Source organism: Larimichthys crocea, chromosome I, assembly GCF_000972845.2.
Source record: "Larimichthys crocea isolate SSNF chromosome I, L_crocea_2.0, whole genome shotgun sequence".
In the NCBI taxonomy this organism is placed as follows: Eukaryota; Metazoa; Chordata; class Actinopteri; family Sciaenidae; genus Larimichthys; species Larimichthys crocea.
Window position 1 is genome coordinate 5,009,276 of NC_040011.1, and position 22,421 is coordinate 5,031,696.

General features: G+C 39.6%; 2 protein-coding genes across 7 annotated transcripts in view; one reads left to right on the plus strand and one right to left on the minus strand.

The window, feature by feature from the left end:
• Nucleotides 1-14,751, minus strand: part of obsl1b (obscurin like cytoskeletal adaptor 1b) — a 40,279-nt gene extending 25,528 nt beyond the window's left edge. The window contains exons 1-14 of one of the 5 annotated variants that reach the window (XM_027280798.1): nucleotides 14,116-14,751; nucleotides 11,494-12,612; nucleotides 9,783-10,052; nucleotides 8,574-8,834; nucleotides 8,115-8,426; nucleotides 7,718-7,984; nucleotides 7,237-7,512; nucleotides 6,254-6,529; nucleotides 5,675-5,950; nucleotides 5,091-5,381; nucleotides 4,635-4,907; nucleotides 4,465-4,530; nucleotides 2,297-3,808; nucleotides 1,596-1,868 (exon numbers count right to left, since the gene is read on the minus strand). In XM_027280798.1, the coding sequence (XP_027136599.1) occupies nucleotides 1,596-1,868; nucleotides 2,297-3,808; nucleotides 4,465-4,530; nucleotides 4,635-4,907; nucleotides 5,091-5,381; nucleotides 5,675-5,950; nucleotides 6,254-6,529; nucleotides 7,237-7,512; nucleotides 7,718-7,984; nucleotides 8,115-8,426; nucleotides 8,574-8,834; nucleotides 9,783-10,052; nucleotides 11,494-12,508 (5,368 nt within the window). In that variant the 5' untranslated portion in view covers nucleotides 12,509-12,612; nucleotides 14,116-14,751. Of the gene's footprint in view, nucleotides 1-1,595; nucleotides 1,869-2,296; nucleotides 3,809-4,464; nucleotides 4,531-4,634; nucleotides 4,908-5,090; nucleotides 5,382-5,674; nucleotides 5,951-6,253; nucleotides 6,530-6,773; nucleotides 7,050-7,236; nucleotides 7,513-7,717; nucleotides 7,985-8,114; nucleotides 8,427-8,573; nucleotides 8,835-9,782; nucleotides 10,053-11,493; nucleotides 12,613-14,115 lie in introns of all 5 variants that reach the window. The other 4 variants (XM_027280809.1, XM_027280812.1, XM_019260434.2 and 1 more) reach the window with 4 other exon arrangements.
• A 4,920-nt stretch (nucleotides 14,752-19,671) lies between these two features.
• col18a1a (collagen type XVIII alpha 1 chain a) overlaps nucleotides 19,672-22,421 on the plus strand; it is a 75,139-nt gene continuing 72,389 nt past the window's right edge. The window contains exons 1-2 of one of the 2 annotated variants that reach the window (XM_027285317.1): nucleotides 19,672-19,855; nucleotides 19,950-20,023. In XM_027285317.1, coding sequence (XP_027141118.1) covers nucleotides 19,845-19,855; nucleotides 19,950-20,023 — 85 coding nt within the window. In that variant the 5' untranslated portion in view covers nucleotides 19,672-19,844. The remainder of the gene's footprint in view (nucleotides 19,856-19,949; nucleotides 20,024-22,421) is intronic. The other variant, XM_027285314.1, reaches the window with a different exon arrangement.

The following is a 22,421-nucleotide window of genomic DNA, read 5'->3' on the forward strand; positions in this document are numbered from 1 at the left end:
GTACAGTCTTTTCAGTAAATCTACTTATTTTTCAACACATCTGGACATTGCGTATGTGCCTGTAGGATAATTCAGTCTAGACAGTTAACAGCCTTTCCAGCAGTGATCTAATCTGTTGAGCGCCAGATAAAAAGGACTCATGAAACCCAATTGGTAACCTGTTCGACTTTCTTTGGTTGAAACCCTCTGGTAAATAAGGCTCAAAATAGCACCAACTGACTGCACCAAAATTATTCTCCTGACTGATCTCTTTGGGATTTTAGAAAAGAATCTCTAAGTAAGTGGATATTATGCCATAAAAAGGGCGGCACTGTAACTTTGCTTCACTGGTGAAGTTTTATATTCCATCCATGATTCCAAGCTACAATCTGTTCTGCTTCTTTACAACTATTATTTTCTCAGCATTTATCCCTTCAGCACAGTAACAGCCTCTGCAGCTCTGTTTAAAAAGCTGTATTTATATTAACATTTCAAGAAATACACCAAGAAAACACCTCAAAGATTGGTCAGTATTGAAACTGACTAATTTGTCAGATGTTTGGAAAAATGTTCCATAGTCAAAGAGACTGCCATCAACGATAAAGTAGTGTAAACATGATGAATTTTGCTTGTATCCACCATTCCCATCATGCCTAAATCAGGCATTGTGGTGTTGATATATTTTTTAGAACTTAACTGATGTGAAACAATCAGAAAATAGTGTTTTATTTCTCTGACCCACTGCCTTTTTCACTACAGGCACTCCTTCTGTCTTTCTCTATCAATCTTCTCTATTTTGCAGCATATAATACAAGATAGACACAGACGTCAAAGCTGGCTACCTAAAATAAACCAAGCAACAACACAACTGTCTGTCTATGAACCCTGCTTGAATAGCGCTCATTTTTAATAAAATTTCCGTCTTTCTGTGGAGCAGTCTGGGTTGACAAGTTGATTGCTAGATAGGCCACCGCTGCATGAAGGCAGGTTGCATTTCTTTAAAAGTTTCAAAACGACTAACACTGGCATTTTCACCGTGGTGCCTGATTAGGGCTAAATCAAGCCCTAATTAAGAACTGCATGATGTGAGACTAACCCTAGAACATTTCACGCTAACTAACCAGCTACAGCCCAGACATGAAGAGAGAAGCAGATGGAGTCACATGGCCTCGGCTAAAGCTTTAACATGACAAAATAATTAGAAAAATGTAGAAGCATCAATTCTACCATTGTTTTCAAGTACCTACTTACAGCTATTAGTTAATATAATACTCATACACTGTGGTTCTGGTGTGCAAACTGCCCATAAATACAGCATGCCACTAAGATTTGATATGCTGTATTGTTTGTCTTGTACAGATGTCTTTGATAACTTTACAGTAAACTGTTGTCGTTCAAATAGTGCTAAAGACAACAAATTAAGATTTTTTGCTGGACATTTTTGCTTGTGCTTTATTTCTTGCTTTCTATCATCTTCCCTATCTATTTTAGGTTTAATTATCCAAAGTAATAAAATAAGAACTTACTTTTTTATAAGAAAAGCAAAAGCTTTTGGGTGCACTTTAGCCTGACTATAATTTATTTGCAGAACAGAACATGAAAACAACTTTTGTCACCTTTAACATCCACATGAAACTGCACTGCATCATCTGTTGTCTTGCAGCTGTAAATCCCTGCATGAGGCAGCATCGCTGACTGGAAAGCCAGTGTTCTTATGGAACCCTCTGCCCGCATGTCTTGCCCAGCTGCTTCATGTAGCTTTATTCCATCCTTGTACCAAGTAACTTGAGCTTTAGGTTCTGATATCTCACATCGCAGCACTATGGGTTCACCAACTTCAACAGACTTGTTCCTCTCAGCCTCACAAAGTGTAATTCTCACAGGCGGAGCTGGGGATGTTTGAGGTAATATCAAGAGAAAATTGCATCACTATTACTGACTACAACAAAAATGATGCTTTCAAACAATAGAAGAGCAAAATTGCAAAACAAGATTAGTCATGCTAATAATTTTTAGTTAAATAAGTCATAAAAGATATGTCTTTACTTTATTAGTAATCTTACAATAACTAGGCATTCAAGTTAGGATTTGAAGCTAATCTCTTTACTCTGTTCCCTATCTTTTAATATTCCTCACAGACCACCCAAGCACAAAGTTTTACACTACTTAAGTAGTTTTAGTATGAACAAAAATCAAGTCAGTAAATGTAGAAATTGTCAAAATGTCAAGGATTGCAAAAAGCAATCTCTTCATTTTGCACAATGTCAACATTGTGCCCATCCACTTTTTGTTTGATAATGCTAACCGTTTAAATCACCTTCAACAGCCACCTTATTTGCAGTGACACTGTCACTCCAGTGACTATCACATGTCCTTGATAGATAGATCTCTTCTGATTGGACAGTAGATGCCTGCTTGTTACAGCAAGGCTCTCCAAACAGGATAGATGATCTTTGCCCAGAGTTAAGTGGGGCATCTATTTGGTCTTCTGTGGCCTTCATGTTGTGATTGCTCTTAGCTTGGACTGTTGTGGCCCACATAGACTGATACCGCACCTCTGAATGGTTAGGTCCTCCTTGTCCAGTGTGACAGAGGTCCAAGGCAGACTGTTGCAAGTTGTAACGGTCCACTGGTGGGACAGTTTCAGCCTCTTTTGAGTTATACAAGTCCAATGATTGAAGGGATGCAGTGTCAGGTAAATCACCAGGCTTCTCTGACTGGACCCGTGATGTCTGTACGGGTCTGTTTGACTCCACTGACTGGTCATTTGGAGTCCATATCGAGTTACAGGACCCCTCTGAATGGACAGTTTCAGTTTGTAGGCAATCAAGAGACTTCTCTGACAGGACATCTTGTATCTGTATAGAGCTAAAGAGCTGTTCTGATTGGACAATTGCAGTCTTTAGGGATTTAAAAGACTCCTCTGACAGGACAGTTGCAACATGCAAAGAAGTGAAGGGTTCCGCTGACTGGACAGTTGCAGTATGTGAGGATTTAAAAGGCTCCTCTGACTGGACAGTTGTAGTATGTGAGGATTTAAAGGGCTCCTCCAGCTGGACAGTTGCAGTATGTGAGGATTTAAAGGGCTCCTCTGACTGGACAGTTGTAGTATGTGAGGATTTAAAGGGCTCCTCCAGCTGCACAGTTGCAGTATGTGAGGATTTAAATGGCTCTTCTGACTGCAGGGTTGCAGTTTTTAAGGACTTGTCTGATTTGACTGTTGAAATCTGTAAGTGGTTAGTAAGGCGCTCTGACTGCTCAGTTGAAGTCTGTAAGGGGTCACCTAGCTGTGACTGGACAGTCACCGTCTGTATTGAGCCATGTCGCTCTTCTGAGTGGACAGTTAGAGTCTTGAGAGTTGATTCCTCTGATTCAGCAGTTGCAGTTTGTTGAGAATTACAAAAATCATCTGTCTGGACAGCTGTTTGCAGGGAACTATCGAGCTCTTCAGGTGGGCCTTGTGCATGCTGTATATAATAAATGAATTCCTCACCTTGTGATTCTGTGGGCTGTTTAGTGTGATGCTGTATGTCAGATTGCATTATTGTTGGGTTTACAGAGTTACAGTATACTGAAGATTGAGGGTTTATTGTCCATTGATTGTCGGAGAGCCCCTTTGGCTGTTCAGTTGTAATCCAGTCAGTGAAATATTCAAAAGTTGACTGGGAATTTGATATATGCCTGGAATGTTCTTCATATGTCTGTGTATCTCCTCTCTTGCCACAGAAGATGTCAGAATTGCATTTTGAGGACATGCAGTCATCTTCAACAGGATAAGCCTCTTCAGTGGACTTCTTCTCTTGGTCAGAAGAGAGCCCTGGCGATGTAGCTATAAGCATTGTGATGTACACAAAGAAAGGTTTTCAGTTGTTGATGGTCTCAATACTTCTTCTCATAACAGAATTTTACATCAGTGTGGGTTAGCATGGAGTTATGGGATAATTCATTGCAAAGACAAACAAGAAGGTCGACCAGGTTTGGTCTGAGATTGAGTTCCAATATTTCCCCCTTCAACTGACTCCTAATACTGTTATACTATCAGTCTGTACACTACCACCTTAAATCCTAAAAAGTACATCAATTTTCTTCTCTTTGATAAGAGTTCGTTGTCATTGCAACAGTGAGAGGTTCAGGGCAGCAATGTGAATGAGAGGTTCTGGTGATGGATAAGACACAAGATGAACTTAAAGAGTGGAAAGCTGCTTGTTACAAGCAAAGATGACTGTTAAAATGAAGAATTATTGACAAACACAACATATATGTTAGTATGAAGAGCAGCTAGGCAGCTACTAAACACCCACATGTTTAAGAGCAAATAATGCAGGAAATTACATGAGACCAGGATACAGTTTGACAAAAAGCAATTCTTGGATGAAAGGAAGATGCTTCAGATGATTGAGCTAACAGTAAACTACACCACTGTTGTTATTGGCATGTATGTGCTGGGTTAACATGGATGACTGATGTTGAAATATATCAAATCACCTTTGACATCCACAGTGTATTGGGCAGATGCATCAGCTATCTCATCATCATAGTGACACTGCTCTGCTGTTTGGACAAAGCCAAAGAGAAAACAATGAGCTGGGTGATAGCTTCATGTATGTAACTAAATGCTTGATTCTTAATTATACAGGTACAATGTGGAACACCACCTTTCATGTCCACATTTAACTGTGCATCACCAGATGTTTCACAACCAAATGTCCCATCACCAGACAGGCCATGTGACTGGAGGGGCAAGGCTTGGCTGCTGCTCTGTGATTCACAGTCACCTTCCCTTTTTGGGTAGATCTGGGTTCCATCTTTGTACCAACAAGCTCTGGCAATGGGATCTGAAATCTCAAACTGCTGAACAATTGGGCTGTGCACTTCAGCAGACTTGGTCTTCTCAACATCAGGGCCAAGTAGATATGTTGGAGGTGACACTACAGACAAGCATTGGGGGGATAATTTCACTGTAGATTTTAGAAAAACTGACTTAAGATATTTTCCAAACTGTCACAGACATTAGCTCTGCATTGTAACAACAAATAAGAAGACAGACTTAAAGCTACATAAAGAGTTAGTCATAGCTAAAATAGAAAAGACATTTACAAAAAAAAAATCACCTTGAGTTTTTACTATCAATTGTGCAACATCATCTGCTGTTGCACAATAGTATGCTCCAGAATTTGAAGGATGAGTTGGTTCAATAACAAGGGTCCTCTTGATGTCTCCCATTTCAAAATCATGCTCTCTATTAGAATCATGTTCTGTATCCTTCTGCCATGAAACCTGGAAATCAGGGTCTGCGGTTTCACATGTTGGTTCAGTTGGGTAGGCTGCTTCAAGTGACTGCATCTCCACAACCTCTGGCGAGGGCGAAGGCGAGGGCGAGGGCGACAACGGCAACGTTGGAGCTAAAGATGATGATTAATATTATAATTGCGGACTTCACAGTGCATGTTTACACTTTGATTAAGAAAAGGTTATTGGTTCAGCTCTCCCAAATGGGGAGCTATAAACTGTGACCAAATTCTAGAAGAAACACATTTTGTTAGTAGAGGTTAATTTTATGATTTAAGAAACATTTACAACTTCACACAAAACACCACAGACAGACAGATATGCATATTGTAAATGTTAATTGCGTCTAGTCTCCAGAAAGCTCTACGCTTTGCTCTAAGATTCAACAAATTTAAATTTAAATCACCTTTGATATCCACAGTGAAGTGGATAATGTCATCTGAAGTTTCACAGCTGTATAGCCCTGAGTGCAAGAGCTCAGCAGATGGGATAATGAGTCTCCTCAACGTGCCATTACTCTGTATATCCCACCCATTCTGCGGGAAGAGCTTTACACCATCTTTATACCAGTAGACAGGCACAGTGGAGTCTGCAACCTCACATTCCAACTCCACAAGTTTGCCCGCTTCAAGTGACTTGATTCTCTCAACGTCAAAGATAGTAGAGTACGTCACTGGTATAGCTAGCATTGGGAATTCAGGACAGCTACATAAAATCAAGACTGTGGAAATGGATACCTTGCAAACATGTACAGTAACTGCTGAGCAGAAAATGGAACGGGTTTTGGAGACTTTAAATTCAGGTCACAGCAGTCACAAAACAAATAATTAGAAATAATAATTACTTAGTGCGTTAAAGTTATTTAAGGTCATGTGCATGACACAGTTCTTCATACCACATTAGAGAAGCAGGGATTATTAGTGGCATCTAGAAAGAGGGGGTGGGGTTACAATATTAACGCACAAGATAAAAAGTGTAAAGTCACCTTTGATCTCCACTTGAAACTCCATGGTATCATCCTTTGTGGTACATCTGTACACACCCGAGTGGGACAGCTCTGCAGACTGAACAACTAATCTCCTTGTGTTGCCCTCTGAGTGGATTTCTAATCCAGCATTTGAAATGAGCTGCATTTCATCCTTGTACCAGCAAACGTGGGCCTCAGGATCCGACACCACACACTGGAGTACTATAGGGCAGCCTGCTTCAATCGACTTGGTCCTCATTGCCTCGGGAATTGATGAGAACTTCACAGGTGGAGCTATAGATATGTTTAGATCTTGTGTCAACCTCATGCCAGCCCTTAAGATTATTCATCATAATCTAATGACAACTAAATTGCTGTAACATGCTGTAATACAGTCAAATATAAGATGACAGCTTAGCTGCACTTGTAATGAGTGCTAAGAAGAATGGCAACAGACAACATACAAAAGTTTAAGTTAGTTGCTTTTCTGAGAAGGAGCGTGTTAATGTTTAACATCGCTTAAGATAAAACAAATCACCTTTGATGTCCACACTGAACGTGATGGTGTCACCCTTTGTCTTGCAGCAGTATAACCCAGAGTGGAATAATTCTGCTGAATGGACAATCAGCTTTCTCTCCAAGCCATCAGTTAGAATATCTACTTCAGTTTGAGGATGGAGCTTTGACCCATCTTTGTACCAGTGCACCTGGGCGGAAGGATCTGAGAGCTCACATCGTAAAACAATGGGGTAGCCTGTTTGGATGGTTTTGTTCCTCTCAGAATCTGGAATTGCCGAAAACCTCACAGGTGGGGCTATGGATATTTAGATATTTTAATGGTTCATTAAGTTGTAAATGCTAAATGTTTGGATAAGTCAGACTTTAAGAGAAGCCTAAACACATTTGTGAATAAGAAAGATAAGAAAAAGGAGTGAAGTGACAATAAAGATGGTTAGTCTCTGTGAAAGACACCAGTATTGTAAGAAATTCACTCCACTCACCCTCTACTTCCACATTGAACCTGATGACGTCATCAATGGCATCACAGCAATACACTCCCGAATGTGAAAACTCTGCTGATTGGATGACAATTCTTCTCATGGTGCCCTCTGATTGGATATGAAGACCCTCCATTGTTTGTAATTCCACCCCATTCTTGTACCAGTGCACAGGAACTGCAGGGTCTGACAGCTCACAGTAGAGCACAATGGGGTTCCCAATTTCTACAAATTTATTTCGATCCATTTCTGACAGTGGTGAAAACTTGACAAGAGGAGCTGCAAATTTTAAAAAAACAATGAGAACCTTTTGTCACACACATTGTGTCTTTTTATGTAGGATATTGAACGGAAGAATACAGTACATTAGTGTCGTCTGGCGTTGTTAGTGTCAAACCAAAATCAAGTTTAACAAAACAAATACAATGAATTAGACTGACTAGATCACATACTTGAACAAACTGTGACAGTGATCCATACATACCTTGAATGTACAGTGCTGCAGAATCTCGGATGCCATAGGCAATAAACGTGATCTCAGCTCCATTGTCTGTATCACGTACCCCTCGTATGCGAAGAGATTGATGTGTTCGTGACCGACGCATGGAATAACGTTCATCTTCCTGAAGCTGAGTACCATTTAAGAACCATGTGCCAATTACTGAAGCAGACAGCTCAATGGAGAAAAGGCCATCCTGACCCTCTGGCACCAAGGCATCCTGTAAGGGAGCTTGTATTCTGGCAACTGGAACTGGACAATAAAATCAGTTTATTGTAATTAAGCAGGAAATATCTTCAACCTTGTTGTAATTCCATTTATCAAGGAAAAAAAAGTCTGTATAATTGATTCAGCACAATTGTTGTGGTATTACTAAACTTACCCAAGTGAACAGCCCTAGGGAACTCAACATTGTTGCTCTTTCCATATTTGTTTACACTGCAAATGCGAAATCGATAATCAGCTTCACAGGGTACGCTGTCACCAAGGATCTCCACAGAGGTTGCAGAGTCAGTGGTCAGGCACTGCAGCCACTCCTGAGAGCCAGTACCAACTTCCTGTCGCTCAAGCACATATCCAGATGGAGGGTTCTTTCGTGTGTCCTGAGCGGGAACCCATGAGAGAAGAGCTGCATTAGCTCGCTCTGTGTTGATCTGCACACCCACTGGACAACTGGGAGGACAATGTCTGGCCGCTGAAACAGGAAAGACCCATCATGTGTCAATGTTCATGGGACTGGAATAACTGATACATGTTGATCGATTCCAAAAGCAACTACTTGAGCTAAAAAAATATGCATGTTACATTTGGAATGCTATAACTTGCAGATGAGGGACCCCACCTTTCACTCGTAGCTGAGAAGAAGTCTTCGATCTGCCTACAAGGAAAGTCACAAGGCCAGAGTCTTGGGGCATTGTATTGACGAAAACTAGGATGTGTGTACGACCAAAGGACTTCAGGATGGTCTGATGCGTTTCACGCAACTCTACACCATCCTTGTACCAATGTATGTCCATTTCTTCTTTCTCCACTTCAACACAAAAGGCAGCATTTTCCCCTTCCAACACATCCACTTTTCTTGGAAGCTTCCGCAAAATTGTACCTGCAGAGAAACACTTTTAAGATGAGTGACTTATTTTACTCTATATCTTTAGGGCATTATTACTTATCAATGCTTTACAAAATCATTGCCAATTAGCATTGTAAAAAAAAGACTGTTCTGATAAAGGTTTGGTTAGGATAAAACTGCTAGGTTAGGGTTAGGTAACCATTATGATCATAGTTAAAAAAAACATGACTGTGAATAGGAAACACGTTGTGAACATTGGTCTCCCATGTCAGTGCATGATTTTTTTGACCGATCTAACCACTCTGCCCCTCTCCCTTTACAGACTTTGTGACTATAACAAAATCACACTGTTTCTTCCTTTATCCCCAGCAAACAAGTGACATAATTCACAGACCTTTCTGACTTGAATGTGCACTACGTTGTTTTGGGCATCTCCTCAACGACCGATGCTGTTGATTTCATAACGGATTGGTAGTTTTGGGCCAAAACAAGCAACAGTATTATTTTTTTCTAGTTTGATGCCAGTTTGCTAGTTTGTGTTACCCATTTGGCACTGGTCAAAAAGCATTGATGAAAAGTAACACCATTTACTTTCTCCAAAGTCAAATTACCTGACAAAAGTTGAGACACTACACTACAATTTTCTGCAAGTTTTTGGTCGTCAGGCTGTGTTGTGAAATGAAATAAAGGAAAACAGAAAAATCAGGTTGGTTTTTAGAATCCCAAACATAAATTTAACTCTCTCTCCTGAACCTTAAACTGTTTGTATTGAAAAGGTCCTGTTGTATCTATAGCAACCACATACTGGTTTCATAAAATGATATGAACTCTTCTCCACCCAAAAGTATAGTAAGGCCACCACATTGTCTGTATATGAAACCAACCTGTTGCTTCACCATGTGAATCAGTTTGCCTATTATGCTTTCTTATTTTTAGTGTGCTTTTCCCAGAAGGCTATTTTATTATTTCAACTTGATTTACCTTTTACAGCTACCTCTGCAATGCTTCTCCCCCCATCGGGCATCTCACAGAGGTAAATCCCATCATCGTCAACTCCGATGTCACGGATAGTTAATCGCCGTTTTGTTCCCCACTCCTCCATTCCATATTTGGCCCCTGGCTGCAGTCGTCTATCCTCCAGATACCATGTGATGGGAACAGAGTCCTCTGGAACTTCACACTCGAGAACAGCCAAATCTTGTTCCCATACTTCAAGATCAATGAGAGGCTGCTTGAACCGCACAGGCGGCTCTGGAACCAAGGAGGAGAAAGAACAGTTTGATTAAGCCAATATAATATCCTCATATATCTAATACTAACATTTAGCTTAAATGGTTCATATCAACTTCTATCAAGTGTTACTTGATCCACATAAATCCTTCCGGCAAGTCAGCCCTATGCAAACTCACACAGCACATCATCTACGTCCTTGTACACTAGTAAACACTACGAATTGAAATACATTTGGCAGTAAATTCCAGTGAAGCAAACAAGATGGGCAAAATCATGAGACAAGTGGCTCATTTAGTTGAGGAATGAAAAGGTCATTAACACATCGGGGTGTCAGATAGGAAATAAACTGTTTGTAACTGACACCATGAGACAGTACCAGACGGTTGTAAACAAAAGAATGTGGACTGTATTTAGTAGTCTGTGCGTGAAGCTCTTTATTTCCATATCTTACTAATGTTTTAACAAGTCCGATTAAACACACAGACAACTAATATGTTCACCATCTAACATTTAAATCATATTTAAATTCACACACAAGGCACCGCCTACCATTAATTCCACCTCAGTGTTATTTTCCTATCTCTGACTGATACAGTACAATACTTTCTGTTTGGTGCCATGAGTTTGGACTTCTCTGGGCTATGTGAGAAATATGATCCCCTTCTCAAAGACTACGATCACATGGATGCCCCCCCAGACCTTACACAAGCTAAGTGACTTTGCAGACATCATACTGCTGTTGAAATCCACCTCAACCTTATGAACTTTGCCTGTTGAGATATATCTTAGGTCAGATTTCAGATCATTAATACATTTCATTAATTCTCAAGTGGACCCAGGATTGAATTGCTTTTAATGCAGCTGATGTCACATAATTTGATTACTGATTATATTTGCAGCTCACAGACTTGCTGACCTGCCATTTTATACATTTAACTGACCATATTCTTATATACTTTGCTTAAGTAAACATCAACCTGCACCATGTAATAAATATTAGTGTGGTGTAGTACAACGTGTGCTGTTCTTTGCTTTGGAAAAGCATTAGTCACTTAATTATTATTAACAATATATGTTTGTTTTTTTTTAAATCAATATTTTGTAGTGATTTTAATAGTAGTTATAGTTGTTTACATCTCAGCATATCGCCATCATGCAAAACAAACTGATTATTTTTTAAGCATCATATAACTGTCATAAGACTTTTTATTTTGCCCTCCCTGTTTGGTCCAGTCCCAATAAATGATCTCAGCATAGCTCTTAGAGATATCTCACTGACATCATCCTAGCATCAAATGGATAGAAATCTGATCCAAGAACACACCACATCCTCCCTCACTCCTTTCCTAGTGGCAAAATGTAACACAGACTGCAACTGTGTCTGCTTACCCTTTAAACTGTATCTAAATGTCTTCACATTTTAAATTAAAACTCTGAAGCCACTGAAAAATGGACTTACCCTTTACGGAGAGGTGTACAGCACTGAGGGTTTGCCCTGCAGTATTTGATGCAGCACAAACATAAACTCCGTTATCCTTCTGCTTACAGTACAGAACTTTAAGTGTGAAGTATCCTTCTCTGTCCTCATATAACAAATAACGCCTTCCAGAAAGTATCAGCCTGCCATCTTTCCTCCAAATTATTTCTGGTTTGGGTTTCCCAGTCACAAAGCAGCGGAATTTGGCATGTTTACCCTCTGTCACTGCAAACATTTTTACTTTAGTGGACTTGGTCATGGTGTCATCTTTGAGCCGGTTTGGCACTTGCCTTCCGCTCCTCTGTTTTCCCGGGTGGGCTTTCCAGTGACCATTTGTGTAGCCGTTACGATTTCCTTCTTCCTCATGTCCTGGGCCTGCATCAACAAGCAACACAGCTCCTGCTAACGCTTCCCCAAACTCATTCCTGGCTTTGCATGTATATACACCACCATCAGGAGCACGAGTCTTAAAGATCTTGAGCTGGAACCATCCACCGTCCTGGTAGCCCACACTGAAATGTGTGCTTTCAAATATTTCATTGAGTTTCCTGCCATCCTTTTCCCAGACAACCTCTGGTCGTGGGTTTCCCCAGAGCTTACAAGAGAAGACAGCGTCTTCCCCACGGCCGACACGAGTGGACAAGGGCTTGATGAGGAAACGTGGCTTATTTTCCTCTCGTAACTCCATTTCTTGTGCCTCACCTTCCACCTTCAGTGTGGCTGCTGCATACGTTTCCCCAATGCTGTTCTTAGCTTTACATATGTACTGGCCACTATCCTCTGTGGTCACAGCTGAAATGATGAGATTGTAAACATTTCCATCCTCAAATACCCTGTACCGTCCTTGTGGGTCAATCTTTTCATTGTTTCGTTCCCAGATAACTGCAGGCCTTGGATCACCACCAATTTGACACTTGAGGACTGCATCAGTTCCACTTTGTACCACCACAGGTCTTGGATAGGCCAAGAAACGTGGCGCACCACCGAACACATCCATTTCTGCCTCTTTGTCAGCCTTATATCACTTTAAGCTGTCCAGGAGAGTAATATGTGGCTGTTATTCACTGGGGCAAGACGGTCCAACTTGTGCACTGCAAATTTCTAAAAAAAAAAAAAAGATATTACAGATGAGTTATTAACATTTTAGCCATATCATTTAACCTTGAGATAACTGTATATGTTATAAGACTATACTTTTAGCCTTCCTGTAATAAGGAAATTAACACTTACGTTTTAGAATGCAAACTAAAACTTGTGTCACTTAAACACTCTGCCTGCTTTACACAATCCAGTCCATCACAAAAGAAAGGCATGGTTATTATGGCTAATTGAATCAGATCTGTCTGCATGAGAGAAAAACACAGGCTAGCAGTGAGAGGGGGGACAGCCTAGTCCTTTTGCAACAGCAGCCACAACACATAGCCAGTACAGCTGGTGCTGTATTTCAATGGGAAAGTGCTTAATATAGTATGCCCTAAATAAAGACCTGTGGGGGAGTGTGTGTCAGGTATCACAAAGAAGCCTCTGAAACCCGCGTGCTCACACAAACACAGGCCGAAATCATGGTCTGCCCACCCAAGGGTCCTTGCAGTCAAAATATGCTGAGCCTCCATCACACCCTTTGTTGGCAGCTCTGTCCTGGAATTCTTTATTTAAATGTCACTGTTAAAATAATGTTTCCGTCATATTCATGAATAGATATCAGTTAGGCAATCCAAGAAGTTAAGTTTACACTACACACTTTGTAGTTCTCTCCTCATGCTTCTCTTGAGGAGCTTCTGAATTCAAAATAATATATATATATATATATATATAATATCTATATATATATATATATTTTTTTTTTTTTTTTTTTTTAATTATTATTTATTAGTTAAACAGACTTGTGTTTTGAAATAACTCTAACAGAGTTTTGTAGATTGGTACTCTTGGATGCAGGAATTTTCAGGAAGTTTCAGATAATCTCAGGGTAGTGTTTTTGAAGCCACCTCATTGTCCTTACTAACATTACACATGATTTTTTTTTAGGACTATGGTTTACTGAAACATTTCATTACAATTCATTCATTAAAATCATGCACTGTTCAATTCAAACACACAGAAAAAAAACAACCCAAGGTAAAATACTGGATAACTGAACAATACTGTTTCAAAAGTCGGTGAGATGCCTGCCAGCTATAACATTTATCAAGCTTCTATTTGATTATACTTTTTCCATCTAACCCTAAATGTTGTAGGTAGAAATTAATTTGATTTAAATATAACTTAAATAATATGACTTAACATAAAGAGAGTTTAGCATCAACAATAGTTTTAATTGAATTGAACTGAATGTTGATGCAAAAAGACTTTGTATAACTGCTTAAAATACTATTTGATAAAAAATTGTGTGTTTATATTATTTTTGTAAGTTGCATACAATCTCTCCTTCAGATTTCAGGATATTCTCTATGTAGAGTTTGGACATATGCATTAAAAGTGTCTCCAATATTCCCTCTGGAGGTTTAAAGAGAGGAGATTAGCCCCTGTGTTTACTTGTCTGATTTAATTGGAATGACCTCTGCCCCTTGTGAAGCTGTGTTGTGTACCCCTCACATGACCTACCTCGCTTCAGTCGCGGGGAACGACCGTCAACATACATTCCGCACTTGCAATCTCTCTTCGAGGTAAGAAGCAATGCCACCCGTCTCCTGAAGGCTGAGTAATGTCCCAAGTGGACTTGGACAGATTCAAACACATGCTCTCCTCAGAGGTCCCAAGTTCTCATCCAGCACATCTTTACAGACTTTCATCCGGTAAGAAGGGTAGAAAGCAGAACTTCAGTATCCACACGAGCTTCAGAGTGGTCCCCCAATCTCTGTGTCGTTCAGGCCTTAGACACCCCAAGTGTCATTGTTCGTGGAATACCGTTAAATGCTTTTGCAGCTGCTGCTGTCCCCTAAAAATACTGGCTGCCTCGATGACAGCAGTGAAGATAAGTCGGGCACTTCCATTCACTTGCCAGCAGGGACTAAAGATAGTTTAGGTGGCCATTGCAGGGCAGACTGCTTAGCTTACTTGAGGCTTTGCAATAAAAAATTAAGAAGAAGAGCAAGCTTCTAGTCTCAAAATGTTTTAAAGATCACCTTCATTAAATCTACAGCATTTGTTCAATTAAACTTTTTGTTACCCCCATTTTTAATTTTCTTTTTATCCAAATAGAAACCATCACTTTAATTTTTGTTGATGAGTCACATGCTGATGCAAAGCTAAGGCAAGGAAAGCAACATTGCTAAAAATACTAAACTAAAAAAGAAACACATTCAAGATTATAACTGAAGATTATTTTCTTTTCCTGTTGGTACTTTTTTACTTGTTATTTTTTCTTGATGGAATACAATAATGGAATACTAGTAATTGAAAATGAAATAAATATATTAAAATACAGCAGAAATTACCAGTAATAATCAACTATATTCATGCAGGTGTACTATTACAGTATAATGTCTCTCTCTGACTCTGCTGATTCACTCAGTGTTTGCTGCTGCAGCTCCCTCCCCCACCTGACCTCCTCATGAGCTAAGTTTCAGGTATCCTTGATTCAACTTAGGTTTAACTCTTTAGAGCAACATTGCGTAGCAATTAGTATTTTTGTGATTTAGCAACCCCAGTCTGTGCAGTCCCACTGCACTAAATGAACAGCTCTATGTGTATTTGTTATGATTATATTACTTATGATCAAAAACTACCAAGTCAACAACTTTGCTAACAGCCAAACATCAAGCAAGTGCAATAACACAAGATATAGCAGCCAACTAATATTACTTACTAGCTAACGAAGCTTTTGCCAAAGACTTAAAGTCAGTCCTGCTGACTGTCATCCGGAAACCTCTTGCTCTGTCACTTTCTCATTTGCTTTTCTTAGCTTTCTCCTTTAATGCCCCCTTCAGTCGTTTCTCCTCTGTCATTATGTCCATAGAGGCTGCTAGCCTCGCTTCCTACATTGCCTGCTTGCCCAGCTCCGGTTCTGGCACAACACCAGTTCCACCACCTCTCTGGATTTACCCTCGCAACCCACAAAAACCTCCTCTTTCCGCTGGCCCAAAACACGTCTGGTACAAACACTAACACTCCCTGGTTCGCTGAATTCACCGTCCATGCAGCCAGTGAGCTAATACTAGCTAATAGCAGTTACAGTCAACAGCAGTTTACTATCTGTCAGGAAATTACGGAGAGTTGATGTAGAGGCATCAAAGGGGAAACCAGAAATTCTGTTATTTTATGATAGAAAAGTTACAAAATGTTTTTAAAAATGTTTTAAAGAGAAAGTCCTGTCTGTTTACTACTGCATATGCCAGTACAGTTGGATGAAGCCTTTGAGGAATTCGAATGAAGTGAGCTTACCAGACCTCTGTCGCTGGCTCGTCATCTCTTGTTGACGCTACATTAGCCACTACTAGCATGACACCAGAATCTCTAACTGAACTGTTGGTTGTCGTATTACATCATGGTTAATCTAGGTGCCAGGTTTTGACAAGGAAGAAAGATGCATGGAATAAAAAAAGATGATGTCTCTGGTTCCGCTGCATCGTGTTTGATTCTGTTTTTGTTTGAAAACTGTCCTTTAAAGCCACCATGGTTTCTCTTTTACACTAGGAAGGAGAGGCTGAGGCAAGGTCGTTGCAATCATCAACTACAAAGATATCCAATAATACTAAAAAATAAAGATCCACATATTGAAGATTATAACAATATATTTAAAAAAACACAACAACTTTACTAGTTTCTCCTTCATGCTATGCCTTGTGGTAATGAAGGGATTGGACAGCACGTGGGCCTGGGTTTTTCAGTGTGTGAGGCATGTTGTGTAATTATAAGACCTGGTCTCAGCATGGGCTGCAGTGTCCCTTCAGCTGTTTAGAGGCTCCACAGCCCCACACTCCCTCCTCCCTGATTTCAGCTGTTGGAAGTAATCTGATATAACTCAGACCCCTCTAGCTGGTTATAAAACGCTTTGTGACTACCACAGAGTAAAAACTTAAAGGGTTCTTATCTTATCAGAACTCACATATCCTGAACTGAAATTTAAGTCTTTGCTTGTGTTCTATCAGATGCTGGTAGAAGTCTTTCTGACTATCATACACTACCGAGTGCACAAAGGGATTTGGGTTTGAAGAAAACTGTCAAGTATTGCTTTCACACTTTTCACACTATGATATTGCTCGAGGGGCAACTTTCAATCTACGTTCTAGAAACAGGTTCAAATAAATTACAAACAATTTACATATCAATCATACAAGTCTTTGCTTTTTCTTCAGGACAGAAAACTATTTGCAGCATATGTTGGTGCAGGTCTCAGATTGCACCATCAATATGATGCTTTCACTCCTACACAAACACTGTATGTTTTTACTGATGTTTGCTTTTTCACCTAAATGCTTCAAAAGTCATGGATGTCGAGAATAGTTTCAGCTTTAGCGTAGGCCTGTATCTCTTCTGTAAAACTCTTATGAATTAAAACTGTATACAGGAGAAACATTTTTGACTTTCGAAGACATCCAGTCATTACAGTGTTTTTATTGATAACGCATAAAGCTAGTGGAAAACAGACTTGGGTCACGCTGTCACCTAGTATAACAGGATCAGTAAGTGTGAAGCTTTTAAATCTGGACAGTTAAACAGTGATTTAGCCTGAATCAGTCTTTTGTAGTGACCTGTGTTGGTGGTTTGCTAAGTGTGTCACTTAGCAGGAGTAAAATGTTGTTTTGAATAAATCATCCTCCACGTGCAGTGTGTTTTTGGACACCTGAAGCTCAGTTTGAATTCAATCAATTATTATTAATCATTCACAATTCCCTCTCTCCATCTCCCCTCTTCTTCTTAATGAGCTGACTATGGGCGTTTACTCTTACCAACCAGATTTTGCCTCAGTCTCATCACTAGCCAATATTGTCATTGCTCTCAAACTTTAAATCCTCTCTGCTGCTCTCAGCTGTCATTTCGGTACAAAATCGCTGCGATCCTTCTCCATCACCTCCAGTTCATCCCAACCATTTTCTTAGCACACTGTATGGGCTGTCACACTTATTTTGTCACACATTGTTGTTTGTTTCTGGGTAATTTTCTACAACAATCTTCTGACTGAACCAAAGAGTTTTGGAACTTTGTTAAACTGCATATATATATTTTTTTAAATAATGTCTTGGACAACCAGATTACAAGGCATTTATTTGAACACTGATATAAATGCTTGCACCTAGAATCTTGGTGCTTAACCCTCAGAATATGTGATTTTGAGTTGTATTTCAAATGGGTTTGCAAATTACTTCAATTTTGTATTTATAAAGCCACATCAACCATTTAGGATGTCCAATAAAGCAGTTCATTCTAATGTGGTTACCTTGATCAAGTCATATTACTGATTAAATATCAAATTACAAAGGAATATTTAATGGATGATGGCGACAACAAAGCAACATTATCTTGTCACCCTAATAACCTTTTAAGCAGATGTTGTTTTTTTAAAGGTTTTTAGGGTGGGTCATGTGTCACAGACTACAACTGTGACATGACTCACGTCAGATGATAATAACTGAAGTTGTGTTTTCATTATAGAGCTACATAAAGCACTATGCTGTATATTTTTCTTTGTGGAAAGAGTCCCACCCTGCTCTTGGTTACACTGCAACATAGCATTTAACAGACAAGTTTGTCTTTCTTTTGCCTGACACAGGAATGTGAGCAAAGCAGACATCCACAGGACTGCGGACGTGTTGAGGCAGTAGCCTGGAGGTCTGCAGATAGAGCGACTAATACAGCAGAGACCCAATACATGAACCCAATGCCTTTTCCTATGATAACGCACTCACATTATATACTCAAAGAAAGTAGCAGTACTTGGGAAATGTTAACAATAAAATTATTGATGAATTCACTCATTTGAAAAAAGAAGACATGTATCGTGTCTGTACTTTTGCCAAGAACTGATACACATCACTAAATTGAATCAATCTTTTATCTTGTTTGTGGCAACAGAAACGAAAGTGAATATGATCTGACCCCTAAAGAAAAAAAAAGCAGCATGTCACATATTAAAATCAACTATCAAACATAACTAACAGTGTATACTGATGACTGAACAGCAGTGAAATGATGAAGAACAGATCAAATGTTTCCTTAGCAGGTCTTGAAAATAGAAGCAATTCCCCCCTCTGGTGGTCACCGTGTGTAAGTGCAATATGTCACATCTCTCTATATCCATAATTTCCCCGGCAAATCAAAGACTGGTTAAACTGAGGTTTTAATATGATTGAATATGACTGAAGTGGGATTAAATTCTCACTGTTGCGTTTGGTTTATGAGTTATAACACTACGTGATGCTATAGATTGTAAACTGATGTTACATGTCATACTTCAATTTATGTTTAAACTTAATATCTCACTCAGCAAGAAAAAAAAGGAAACGAATTAAGCTGTCTTTTTTACACTGTCAGAGTGTGTCTTCCTCGTGGAGGTCTCACCTCTCTCTTACCTCTAACTAGGACAAACCAAAGTAAATAAGCCTTCACTGAAACTTCATGCGGTCATTATCTTGTCAAGTCCGTTCTTGTGAGCCTCGAGAAGGTAGTGACAGTGTGTAAACTTTGCATGAATGGCAAGATTTTCCGGTGAAAAAAACCCCCCTCAAGTTTACACAGCCCACGCTGCAGTTTTTCATCTATTCACGTCCACTTCAAGTTACTGCCATTAAACAATGGTCAGATCCAAGCTGTGCTTAGTGATCTCTGTTATTTCCCTGTCAACTATTCAGTGTTAAGATGTGAGAAGATGTGGGGAAAAGAAAAAGTTTTACATTCAAAAATAAATGTATTTATAAAATAATTACACAGAATAATAAAGCACGCTTTATTCTTCTTCTTATTATTCTTCTTCTTCTTCTTATTATTATTATTATTATTCTTATTATATTATTCTTATTCTTATTCTTATTCTTATTATTGTTATTGTTATTGTTATTATTATTATTATTATTATTATTATTATTATTATTATTATTTTAATTGTGGTGTGTTTTTGGATGACTCGGTTCCCTGATGAAGACAAAGGGCTTTAACCTGTGCAAATCTGTGGAATGTGTTCCCTTTTAGGACCTGGCGGAAGTCCCTGCAGTGAACTCCTGCAGGTCACCTCATTCCCTCTCCACACTTCTTCTCTGTCTCCAGCAAAGCGCTGCGTCTCCATCAGCTGTTCCACCCGCGTGCAGCAGCAGCAGCAGCAGTGGCGGTGCTGGACCGAAGAACCTGTGAACACTTTTTTTTTTTTTTTTTTTTTTTTTTTAACCCTCGAATAGGAGATGAAGATGAGGTAAATGTTTTTTATCATTTTTATTCCGAGTGGTTTTGTTGCTTTTTAGTAGATCGATAAAGTTGTGAATGTGATTTGCTTGATACCTTTGCAGGTGTTCCTCGTGGCTGGAGCGTCTCCTGTGCTGCGTCCTTATTCTTGTCAGCCCGGCTGCATCGCAATGGCCAGGTAAGAACTAACGCTGAAAACATGAAGCCGATGTCTGTGGTGGCATGCTTTTATGCTTTTGTACCTTCAGGACACTTTCTTTAGTAACGTTTGCAACCTTGGCGCCTCGGTTCTGTGATCCAGCCTTCCTCTGCATTGTTATTCGTCTCTGATAGATACATCTTGTAATACACTGACGTTTTCTTCATAATAAAAAGTTTAGAAGAGTAAAGTACACATTGACAAAGATTCATTTTAGGAATCTGCTGGAAATGATCTGCCCAAATCAGCACCCATCTGAGTGGATTGTTACAGATTTAGTAAACTTGAATAAGAGATTTACTGTTTACTCACTGGGATGATTTATGAAACTTATCTTGAGTGGGTTGCAGCAACACTTCAGTCAGTTATGATGCCCAAAGGCTACTGACTGAGCATGACGTTTGCCCACTTTGCTGTATTTTCTTTGGCTTAGATTGTATCAGTCTTCTACCTATTGTTTGTTCTTTTATCGAGTCTCTACAGCAGCCTTTCACAGAGTTGTGATGTCACATAGTTATGGTTCATTGATAGATTAATAATAAACTAATAACATTCTGATGAGGTCAAAGTGAGTTGGGGATTGTTTACTGGTTTTCTCAAGTTTAAAGGCTGTATTGCTCACAAACCGACATTCCTCCTTTGTTTGTCCCGTGTCTTGCCCTGTGTCTGTCCGCAGACCGTTGCTTGTCGTGGCTTCATTGAAGTCATGAAAGATGCTTTTCTTTCCTCCCCTCTGTTTCCCAACTGTGTCACGACCTGTTAGCAGAATACTGAAAGCACAAAGCAGAGTTCTTAGCTTGCATCTTTCCAGCTGTTGTAATGTCGGTAAATTTGAACAAAGAGGCAATTTTACACACACCGGCTATATGAGCCGGTGAATGAAAGAACTCTCGTCAGCTTCTGAATAATTTATCTCGGAACCTCACTAATGTTCATCATTTAATTTGTTAAACATGGAGTTGGAGAACTGTGTAGCTGTCAGATGATATGGAGAGGAAACTGAGAGGACATTGATTAATATTTGATTGACTGTGATCGCCACCAGTTAGATACAGTATTTTAGTCAACCCCCGGTAACACTCACTGTCTTTTGTATTTAACCCAACCCAACTAATGCTATGAACAGGTTTTATCAAACATTGTTTGCATTGTGCCATTCATCTGCCCCCTTTTTTGTTCTCTTTTATATTAGCATGCCTGATCTTGATAATACTCCATCTTTAACTTCAGTGGAGATCAGAAAAAATATGAAAAATGGTGAAACATATTGCAAGTAGCAAACAATGTGACATTTTCACAGGAATGTCGTCCTGTCTGTGTGTGTCCAGGTTGAAAAGGCCGGCTCTGTCTCAAGAGCAATGCCTTTGGCTGCCTGCGACATGGTTGAATTAGGTCTGATTCATTCCCAGTCCCTGGCTGGGTCAGGAATCCCTATTGTCATGTGATCTTTGACATGCACCCAGCGTGGTTTTGCCTGAGGGGGAGCAGGACGAGGCGGGGGGAGGGTAACGGCTGTAGAGGGACACCCCACTGTGCCTTTTAATGGCTGAATTAGATGCCACATTAAAAATCACAGCTGGCTTGGGGTTTTTCTCCTTCTCAGTGCAGGGACATGATGACAGGCTTTCAGTGTGCTGGGAAAGGATAACAAACATTTTAAAAAACCCTGCATTACTGTATCTGCCCTAAAGCATACAGAGTAATCTTCATTAGAGTAATGGAATATATTTTTGATAGGATTAGTTGCAAGCTTTTTTGACATTGCAGTGATTCTGCAACTAGCTGGTCATACTCAGGTTCTAATAATATGATATATGATAGAAAAGTAGCTCTGACAGAGGACCATTTGACAAACGTGTGTTGACACGTCACTTACAGTTGCAGCATTTGCAGGAAAACATCTGCTTCCATACATCAGATGTGTCCTGAAAATGGAAATCTGAGCTTTCCTGTTTTTACTTGTTTATTCTCCATGGCTGCAAAAATCAGTTTTGCTCTTTAGCAAGCTTTTGAATATAAATTCTTGTATTATTGGTGATTTGATGTGCATATCTTTTTCTGCCGATAACTACTTCAACATTACTATTTGCTGTATGAATGGATTGTTTTAAGCTTAAACAGTGCTAACCAGCATGGTTTTCAAGAGACACCTGTGAAGGCGAGACACTTGAATGATTATTGGCGCCAGTAAAAGCATGGTAGTATGAAGAAACATTACTTTCATTACACAGAATCTCTTTTTGCCTTTATTAGATGGTAGACAGGAAATTTTGGGACTGACTGAGAGAGAAGGGAAGGTCCTTGACTGAGTTCAACTCTATCTGCTTTGGCCAATGTGCCAAAGAGGATGTGCATGCTCTGTTATTCTTAGTGATAG